Below are 10,825 nucleotides of genomic sequence, written 5' to 3'. Positions count from 1 at the left end.
CACCTGCCCCAGTGGTGCTGGGCGAGTTATGACTCTGTTGCTTTGGACCCAAAGGGTTATTCGGGACAGAGTTTGGGGGTGGGCGGGTTGATCCCCCCCAGGATCTCTAGGTGCAGAGTATGGGGCCGGTAGGTGTGGGGAGGTGAGGCCACACCCTGGGCAGGCAGGTAACTCATCCCTGGGTGTATGGGGGCGGGCGGGGGCGGCAGGCAGGAAGCATAAGACAGGTGATGGCTCCCTGCCCGGGGGCCCCTTCTACCAGCGCGAGGGGCTCCCCGCGGGGCGCCCCGGGCCGGAGCCCTTCCGCAGGCGGGCAGAGCAGCCCCCGCCCCCTCCCCGCAGCAGCCACCCCCCAGCCGAGGCCGCTTTAAAAGCCAAAGCTCCCCCCGCCGCCCAGCCACGGTACGGCACCGGCAGCCGGGCTAGCCGGAGCGTCTCCCCGCGGCGCGCCAGCCGGAGCCGGGGCCGCTGCCCGCCGCCCGATCATGCGCCCCTCCGCGGCTTGGCTGCTGCTCCTCGCCCTGCCCGCCTGCCTGGCTGAGCCCTCCCGGCCTGTCTACACCAACCACTGGGCAGTGCAGGTGCTGGGCGGGCCGGGCGAGGCAGCCAGGCTGGCCTCCGCCTACGGCTACGTGAACCTGGGACAGGTAAGCGCCCGGCACCCCCTTTGCGGCCAACTTTGGGTGGCTGGGGAGAGAGGGCGGGCGGCTTGTCCCCAGCGGCCGGGGGCGGCTCCGGCCCCTGTGCCCTGCCCGCGGGCACCGGCTCCAGGTGCCGGTCGCTGGCTGTGCCCGAGCGCGGGGCGCTTCCGACTTTCTGTCTGCGGAGCTCCGGGGCGCAGCGTCCCCGTGCGCCCTGGGAACGGGGCGAGCTCGGGTCCGGTGCGCAGCGCGCAGGGGCTTGGGTGCCCAGCCCGCAGGCGGAGCCCGGGCAGGTCCCCGGGCAGGGAAGCTGTTGAAAGGCTGCGGGGTTTTTAAACAAGTGGCGTGTTGGGACGTAAGGCCGGCCAGCCCCTTCTCCCACTGCCGGCAAAGGCTTCGCCCCGAGCGGGCACCTAGAAGTTTAAAAGCCCTGCTAGCTCTAAGGGGCGAGAGCAAGTGCCGAAGGCAGCAGAGGTTCCCATCAGGTTGGACGCTCAAAGGTCCTGGCCCCACTGAAGTTTTGCCATTGATTTCTTGGCGGGGGGGAGGGGGCAGGATCAGGCCCCCTGAGCCCAGTCTCTCTCTGGTGTTGCTCGCACCATCTCTGCAGATCAGCGACTCCTTTCTTGTAAGCGACTGTTCCCAAGTTCAGGACTGCTGGACGCCTTTTCCTCTGGGCAGGCTGGCGGCTCGAGCGTTTCCCTATGATTAATACCGAGCAACGCCTCGCTTTATTTAACGTTAGTGGTTAAAAATGTGTGCTAGTTGAGAGGTGAAAACAGATGTTCAAAATGGGCAATTAGTTAGCTAAATCCGGGGGAGGCAGCAAAGTGGAAAGGAATCAATATTTAATTTTTGCAGCGCCAAACGTGCGCTTATCAATTTAAACAGGGTTATGAAGCCGCGTGTATTTGTCATGCCCACTTGATGCTTGAACTGGATTGAGTTTTGTGTTTTGGTTTGGGAAGAGTGAAGAAGTGCTGGACTCGACAGGACTATTTTACGGTTTAGGGGAGAACTTGGAGTTTGCCAGCTCTGTTAACGGTTTGTAATGGCTTGAACTAACTTGTAATACTTTTAGTAGCAACTCTGAAGTGATCTCATGAGTAAGTGGTTTTTTTGTTTTTTCTATAATAGTGGTTGCTTGGTGTAGGTAGCGGTAAGACTGGAATTAATAGTTTAACATGCGTAGCAAATCTATGGAAAACACCCAGCCTTTCTCCAGATGGGACTTGTACATTTCAAGTCCAGAACAGAATATGCAAGAAAATATTCTTGTGAGAAGAAAGCTTGAAAATAATCAGGGGGGCTAGAGGAAAACACCACCCATGTAGTTTTGTCCAGGTAAGCGCTGAAGAGCTTTAGGGGTTTATGAGAGATGGCGAAATCCAGAATGAACAAAGCCCCCTTGCAATTAGGAATGGATGAGGTTTGTAGTGCACACAGTGAGTGATCATGAGATTGTAATGTATAGTCTCCTGGTGAGATTAAAAAGAGAAAGCTGTGATTAAAGAATGTATGCAAATTCATTCAGGATTTCATAAAGGATCAAATAAGTTACAGATAAACTCGTTTTGTAATTCAAACCATAGTACCATGCAGTGTTTAAATGCAGTTGTGTCATTATCCATGCAGAAACCAGTAAAGTGTGGTGCTACTTAATCTAAATGGAATTTTCTTTGCATTATAACTCCTATCTTGATACTGGTAATGTGTGCTGTTCTGTAAAAGTAATTTAGATCACTTGAACTTATATTTGTGGATTTAAACTACAGCCAGCCAAGTCAAAAGTTTATCTAAAATCTAGCAGAACATTATCAAATTTTGCCATTAAGTCCCTCGAAGCACGTCTGTGGCTTAAATTTTACTTTCCTCACAGAACTTTTTCTCTCAAAACTTTGTAAATCTTCTTCTTTAAACGGTCCGCATGTGAAAAATGTTCCTCAGGGTTCCATCCTGAGTTTAGTGCTTTCCTTTGTTGCTTACAGTCTGCCTGTTCAATGTGTTCCCAGTTCAGTGCTTCTCCCTGTCCAGGTGGCAATGCAATGTGTCTGGGTGCTAAAAGTATTTCTTGAACTACACTATAAATTATAATCCAATTCAACATGTCCCATATTTTATACTTCAATAACTAACGCTGAAGTACAAACACAAACTACCAGATCAAGATTCCTGCAGTATCCTCATCAGAGATCTGTGGTGCTTTTGTGTTGCCCTAAAGGCTCTGCCTAAATCCGACAACTCCTGTGTGTGGCCCCATAACCTGTGTTTTTAGGCTGAAATATCATGCAGATGAGGTGCCCCAAGCCAGAAGGGATCATTGTGATCATCTAGTCTGACCTTCTGTATAACACAAGCTGTCGGACTTCCTGAATTAATTCCCGTTTGAACTAGAGCTTGATTTAATAATTGTCAGTGAGGGACAATCCTTGGTAAAGTGTTCCATTGGTTAATTACCTTCACTGTTTAAAAAAAAAAAAAAATTTGCTCTTTATTTCCACTCCAAGTATGTCTAGCTTCAAGTCCCAGCGATTGGGTCTTCTTCTGTTATAAACCAGATTGAAGAGCCCTTTGCTGTTGAATTCCTGTTTCCCATGTAGGTACTCAGACTGTGATCAAGTCACTCCTTAACCTTCTCTTTGATAAATGAAACAGATTAAGCTCCATAGGTCTTTCACTTTAAGGCAGGTTTTCCAATGCTTTAATTATTCTCGTCGCTCTTCTCTGAACCCTCTCCAATTTTTCAACACTCTTCTTGAAATGTGGACACCAGAACTGGACACAGGAGTCCAGCAGCAGTTGCACCAGTGCCAAATACAGAGGCAATGTAACCTCCTATTTTATACGTTCAAGGCTCGTGATGGCCCGTTTGGGCACAGCGTCGCATTCGGAGCCCATGTTCAGCGGATTATTCAGCATGAGCACGAGTCCTTCTCAAAGTCACTGCTTAGTCCCCAGAAGCATGGGGTACATTCGTTGTTTCTATATGTTTGACTCTACATTTGGCAGTATTAAAATGCATATTGTTTGCGTGTGGCCAACTTTCCAAGCAATCCAGATCTTCATACTGAGCTCATCTGGATGACAACATTTTCTTGGTAACGTGTAGTGTTTAGCGTGCCAGTGGAGAGTGACCTTATGTAAAAGTGTGCAGTAATACAAGTAGACTCAGAGGGACTGCATTAAGGAGGGGGGTATCAGTTTAGCCTTGCATTGGTTGGGGTTTAGGCGTGGGGATGGAGAATGGATCTAAGTTTTGATTCTCAGCTGGGGTTTGCGATGAACTCTGGAGTTGAAACCTGGCCCACTTGAAGTCAAAGAGAGTTCTGTCATTGACTTGAATGGAGCCAGGATTTCATCCTGCGTTTCCACAGGTAAAGGGACACTCTAAAGATTAAGAGGGCACCAAACCTGACACTGTCTGTCTCATCCCACACAAGGCAACCGTACACTTCTTTTCTTAACGATTGCATTCCTAGCAGGGGAAAGGCTCATCTCTAGTTTTTAGCATCCCAAATTAAAGTCATCTGAAATTCTGAATGTCTAATTTTCAGATGAGCTTCCCTCTTGTTTAACAGAAGGAGCCCACATGCAATACAACAGGGATCAGCAACCTTTGGCATGCAGCCCATCCAGGAAATCCGCTGGCGGGCCGGGACAGTTTGTTGACCTGCAGGTTCAGCCGATCGCAGCTCCCACTGGCTGTGGTTCACCGTTCCAGGCCAGTGGGGGCTGCGGGAAGTGGTGCAGGCCGAGGGATGTTCTGGCCGCCACTTCCTGCAGCCCCCATTGGCCTGGAACGGCTAACTGCGGCCAGTGGGAGCTGCGATCGGCCAAACTTGCGAACGCTGCAGGTAAACAAACCGGCCTGGCCCACCAGTGGATTTCCCTGACGGGCCGTGTGCCAAAGGTTGCCGATCCCTGCAGTACAAATTTACCCTGTGAGTCATGCTTCACGTAACATTGTTTGCAGAATTAAGGGAGCAGACAATATGTGATACAGCAATATCCAGTGTGCATTGTTGGGAGTGCGACTTAGTCAATTGCCTTTATTTGGAGTTTTGATATATGCGTGAGGTTTTTTAATGTATGCTTTTTGTCCCCAAACCAGGCAGGACTTACAGTTTATACCAATATATTCAATCAACGCCAGAAATGGGCAAACCCAACCTTCCAAGGGCCTAATTCTGTGAGGTCCAGACTTCAGTGAGCTTGCTGGGTGCTCATCCGTTCATGGGAGGTGTAATTAGAACCCAGGTGCTACTCTGTCTAAAACACAGATTAACCTTTCTCTAGGACAAGATTCTGCTGGAAGCATTGCATCACGGTCATTTAGGCATTTGAAATTCTGAAATGACAAAATCCTAGAGGTTGTATATAAAAACTGCTTTCGGGCTTTGAATGTAGTTCTCATAACTACTGTCTCTTCCCCCAAATGAATGGGACTTGACTGTCACAACAGTTGGCATGGCAGTTTAGGGGGAAATTTTGTATGGAAAATGATGTTCATAGATGGGTCTGAAACCCTAATTTGATTTTTGTTTTAAATGAAACAAATAATTTAAATTAAAGAAAGGAAAACTTAAAATAACCAATCAAACACCTTGTTCATTTTTAACTCTTGTGACACTCCTCAGCCCTGACCTACACTAGCAGGATTCTGTTCATCCCTGGGAGCAGAGCTTCAAGAATATATTAGCTGCTCCAGGGTAGCAGTTACTGGAACTCTTCTACACAGTATACGAGAGAGAGAAGCTAGATTGTGCCATCCACTGTGTACTGGATGAGCAAAGAAATGTATTCCCCTCAATAGATGGCAAACAGGCATTGTTTAGAGACAGGATTGTTTCGTTTTGGCTATAGAGCATAGCTAGTTGTTGTGGATTTACTTTTGGGACGTACTTATGTACTAGATTTTCTATACGTTCTCTGTTTTGCACTGACCTTCTTGGTTTGAAGCCCAAAAAAGGAGCCTGGCTCAGAGCCAACTCTATGGAAACGTCTTAATGCTGTAAGTGCTTTTGAATCTGTTTTTAAATGACTGCGGTTACAATAATAGCTGCCGACAGTTGCACAACTGGAATTAAGTTTTGGGTGGCTGTATCTTACCTTAGTTTTGCAATAAAACATGGGGATTAAAATGCCACTGAGAACACTTCTCCTCTGGGTTGTTTTTGTTTATGCAGTCTTGTAGATTTGCAAAGTGTTTTTCAGACAGCCCCTGACCCAAAGACTTCCCAATCAGGGGGTCCAATCATGGAAATACCAGCAATAGTGCTTACTACTATGAAAAGCCCCATTGATTTCAGGAGCATGCCTTCTGTAGCAAGCAGTATGCCCCAGGATTAAGCCATTTGACAGTTAAGAGGCAAAAAGAGAGAAATGGCGCTGGAGATCGAGATGTGACAAGAGTCCTGGAGCTTGGCTTGTTCAGGATAAGCAGAGTCTGGTTGGTTCTAGTTTATTTCCCCTTCCTCCCACTGTATATAGTAAATATTAATTCAGATTACATAATGCAATCAAATGTATGTAAAAGAAGATCCCTGTTCTGTCACCTTTATCATGCTGTGCTAGTACCTTCCTTTGCAAATAGTCTGTCCTCCTGCAGTCATTGGGGCTACTCACAAAATGCTGCTTGCTGGGAGCAAGGGTGGCAAACTGGGGCCTTAAGTGGGGTGGTAAAAGCAGGGCAGATTTTGGGGGAATGAGTACAGGGGTGGGGAGGAGAAGTGGGCAGGACAATGTCAGATGAATGAGGCATGACCTGGGATGAGCAGCTTGCTGAGCTAGGGGCATGGGAAAAGACTGAGTGCAAGCCATATGCCAGTGGGTAATAAGGACGGGCAGAAAAGAGCTTACGATGCAGAAATATGACCAAATGGAGAAAGATAAATCAAGCAACTCTCATTTACACCAGTGTAATAATGTTAATTACTCCACATTCTGTCCTGGGTGCGATCAGAATCCGTTGTTACATTTTGGCTAGGAGAGGGAGAACTTAAAAATACCAGACAGTGCTTTTAAGAAGAATATGATCTATGAAGCCAAGACTCTAAAGACTGCAATACTTGGCTTTCTAAGTCATCTAAGGAATGTTAGTTCATTGTCACTTCAGAAATTACTATTCGTAGTCTGCATATCTTATGAAGGGGTTTTTATGACAATCTTGGATTCTAACACCATCCATACCTACTGGAGTATTTTGCAGACCTGGCAGGATGCATAAGATCCTTAATCCACTTTCACTAAAACGGGGATGAATATAACTCCTTCAGCTTCTAGCTGTTCACACTTCATAGGATGGAGTTGGCAGACACATGTTTCCATGGAAACCAAGCCATCAATATCCTTTCTGTAATAATGATGGTCTGGCAAGGAAAGAAGCACTTCCGCGTTGTTTCTGTCTGCCGTGAGTAGGTCAGAAACAAGCTGAGCCGGGCAGCACTGACCTGAGACTTTACATCAGGGCTTCATTTACCTCCATTAGCATGAACCTGTACTTCCCATTTTACTTCAAGTACAAACCCAGGTTGGCTCAAAATAAACATAAACTCCACTCAAACTTCTGCCACAGCTCCAAATTGCTAATCAATTCAGAAAATTAAAATCGACCCCATGCTTAAATGAGCACCTCCCATGCTGATGGAGCCACAGCCCTGGCAGAAATATGATGTCAGAAGAATCAAGATCAATAACTGTGGGAAGTAGTAAACTTAAGCATGCTCCTGAAATTCCTGTGAGAGTCTAGTGATCTATGTGGCCAGACACAGCATTCCCAGGCTTTGGGAACAGAGCTCCTGAGGTAAATACATTATCCTAGAATAACCTTATGCCTAGATTAGTGCAGCTGTATAACATTCTTACTGGGGTGAGTGACTTTTTTTTTTTAAATGAGCAAGTAAAATGTCATCATCATGCTAATAGTAGACAAGTCAATTTTTGCACGGAGGCTGATAAATTTCCATGACGGTTTGGTAACCTATGCACGACAACCATGAGAGAGGCAATATTTTCTCTCTTTGCGTACCACATAGAGGGGCTTCACAGCTCCTTGTTTTGTGGCAACTCTGATTGTCCTTTGATACTGGTGCTAACGAGGTGTCAGCATTTTTAGTATTGGTTGGTCTCCTCTTCCGTTTGCTATATATTATAATTATGTAAACTGTAGTTTCCTGGTCTCATTCTGAGTTAATGTTTTCTTGTGACCTAGACATTTTTGAAGATACTGCATTTATGGAATCTTTTGGATACTCTTTTAAAATGGCTGTACCAACACCACCTCATTGAATGTGCAAATTCCTAGGCGCCAGGCTGCTGAGTTTCTCAACCCACCACTGCTTTAGCCTCTTTTTTTATAACCGTTTAAGATAAATAGTTCAGATGGGGAGGGGAAACTAAATCCCAGTAATTGGTTTGTAATTACATCTATACCTGTATGGATTATACAATTATGTTAAATTAAATCATTAAATTAAATCATTTGATCATCTAATCTGACCTCCTCTATAACACAGGCCATAGAATTTTACCCAGTTACCTCTGCATTGAGCAACAACGTGTGTTTGAGTAAAGTTTATCTTCTAAAAAGGTACCCAGTCTTGATCTGAAGACCTCCAGAGATGGAGACTCCATCACTTCCCTTGGGAGTGCGGTAAACATTTGTGCCGTATTTCTAACTTGAATTTGTCTGGCTTTAAGCTTCAGATCTTGGCTCTTAGTCTGCTTTTCTTCATTCAATGGAAGAGCCCTTATTAACTTCCTGGGCAGGTATTGTGCACTGCAGTCAAGTCACCTCTCAATTTTCTTTGGATAAGCTAAACAGATTGGGATCTTTAAGACTTTCACTGTAAGGCACTTTCTCCCTCACTCACATCATCTCTGCAATTTTTCAACATCCTTTGTAAAATGTGGGCACAGGATTCTAGTGTCACTCTCACCACAGCTGTATACAGAGGGAAAAATCACCCCCCTGTTCCTTCTCGTAACTCCCTTGTTTAAACATCCAAGGTCTGCATTGGTCCATTTTGCTGCAGGATTGCACTGGGAGATCACACTGAGTTATTTGTCTTCTATGACCCCAAAATAGAGCTGGCAGAAAAGTTTCCAGTAAAACTATTTTTTTAAATGAAAAATAGGATGTTTGTTGGAAAAAATATTTTATGAAAAGTGTTTACTTTCTGTGGGAAGTTTTGTTCTTTCATTTAAATATTTCATCCTAAAACTTCTGGAATTTCACCCAGAACTTGAAAATTTCCATGCAAACTTTTGACAAAAAGTTATCAAATTTCTACAAGGAGGAAAAAATTCAGACCAGCTCTACTCCTAAATCCTGTCCAGAGTCCCTGCCCCCCAGGGTAAAAGTCCCCCATTCTGTAGATAAGGCCTGCACTCCCTGTTCCTTTATGTATGACTGTATTTTAATACATCTGAATGCATTTTGTTTGAATGAGTCCAGCTTACCGAGTGATCCAGATCACTCTATATGACTGTCTTGTCCTCATCATCATTTACTGCTGCCAATCTTTCTGTCATCCACAGATTTTAATCAGCAGTGACTCTAAAAACGCCCAGATCTTTGATTGATGTACTGATTAACGGTTACCTGCTGTTTTTTGTGAGGAATATAACTTCATCATCTGAGTGTGTCCATGTAGGTGTTGAAGGGGCTACTATGTCTCAAGCATAGCTTATCAAGCTGGTCAGAAAAATTCCAAAATTTCCTCAGAATTTCCTGACTCTGCAACAATTGAAACATTCCACTGAGATGGTTCAATTTCGTCAAAGTTCCGACAGAACTCAGGCAGCATTCTGATGGAAACTTGCCTTGTTTCCTGCCTGCTCCCCACCTGGTCGGCTGATGGGAACCCCAGGGCTTCCAAGGTCCATAGGTTTGAGGTAGCCAGCCAGGCGGACTGCCCTGGCATCAGGGCTTCATTCCCTTTGCTGGAGAATTTCAAAATGCCTCATTCAGAATGCCAACAACCAGGCCAGCAAAAGTCAACTGCCTCAATCTGTTCCAGATGGATGCAAGGTCAACAGTCAACAAGATCTGTACCATCCATATTTTGATTTTTGGATGAACTACCCAACCTTGCCTGCATCACCAAAATCTGGTTTAACACTGCCAACAACCCTGTTGTAGCTGAGCTACTTCCAACAGACTACTCAGTAACACAAAGAAAGAAAGATTCCAGAACATGGCAAAGCGAAGACAAAGTAGGATAGAGATCATGTCCCCCTCCAACCTCAGATTTTGAAGACTCCTCATCCCAGAAACCATTGATGGTTTGTGAGGCTACGGACAAAAGGAAGCTAGGACTCTGAGTGTTCTGCAGATTTCCAAACAAATTCTCTGTAGGGTTCATACAGGAACAAATTGGATCTGCTGTCCAGCGTAGTGCTGGAATCTCCCAGGTTCTTGGTGACTATGACATTTGTATAGAAAATACCAAACTCCTTGCCTGCATGAATACCATGGGTTTCACACCAGTCGTCTCCAGTCCCATCCACTCAATCGGAGACATGCTGGATCTAATCTTCAGCCTAGGAATGGACTCTGGAGATGTCACACAGAAAAGTAGCATTTGCCAGACTGGATCAGACCCGAGACCCATCTAATCCAGTATCTTGTCCTCAGGAGTGGCCAGCACCAGATGATTCAGAGGAAGGTGAAAAGACCCTGCAGATGGGGCGGGGGGGGGATGATTTACCACCCTATTAAGTCTTGTTCTGGGTGTTAATAGTTAGACTGGCTTAAGCCCTGAAGCATGAAGTTTAATATCCCTTTCAACATTTTTGTTCGTGTTTATATGGATATCAAGAATACCCTAAGTTAACATAATTAATGTCCAATTTGTTTTTGAATCCTGCTAAGTTCATGGCCTCAGTGACATCCTGTGGCATTGAGTTCCACAGGCTAGTTACATGTTGCACAGCAAGAGTATTTCCCTTTAATCTGTTTTTACCAGGTCACCTCTGTCATTTCATTTGATGTCCCCTTATTTTTGTGCTCCAAAGGTTCCTGCCTCCTGGTCGTCTTCTTACCAGCTGGCCTTCCCTGTGCTCCTTCAAGGAAAGGAAGCGACCTAGCTGCTTCAGTCACAAAAACATCTGAATTCTCTATATTAACATATCCATCTAATGACCACAGTTGTCAGTGCCTTAGCCACAAGTTGTCCTTTCCT

The 10,825-nt window shown here is 45.6% G+C and overlaps 1 protein-coding gene across 2 annotated transcripts in view; it reads left to right on the top strand.

Moving 5' to 3' along the window:
• The first annotated feature begins 485 nt into the window (after positions 1–485).
• The window catches only part of PCSK6 (proprotein convertase subtilisin/kexin type 6), a 118,586-nt gene continuing 108,246 nt past the window's right edge, over positions 486–10,825 (top strand). For both annotated transcript variants that reach the window (XM_077827977.1, XM_077827976.1), the window contains exon 1: positions 486–647. In XM_077827977.1, coding sequence (XP_077684103.1) covers positions 486–647 — 162 coding nt within the window. The remainder of the gene's footprint in view (positions 648–10,825) is intronic.

This window comes from Eretmochelys imbricata, chromosome 10, assembly GCF_965152235.1.
Source record: "Eretmochelys imbricata isolate rEreImb1 chromosome 10, rEreImb1.hap1, whole genome shotgun sequence".
NCBI classification, from domain to species: Eukaryota; Metazoa; Chordata; order Testudines; family Cheloniidae; genus Eretmochelys; species Eretmochelys imbricata.
Note: the sequence above shows the minus strand (reverse complement) of the source record. Positions and strands in the feature narration are given on the sequence as shown.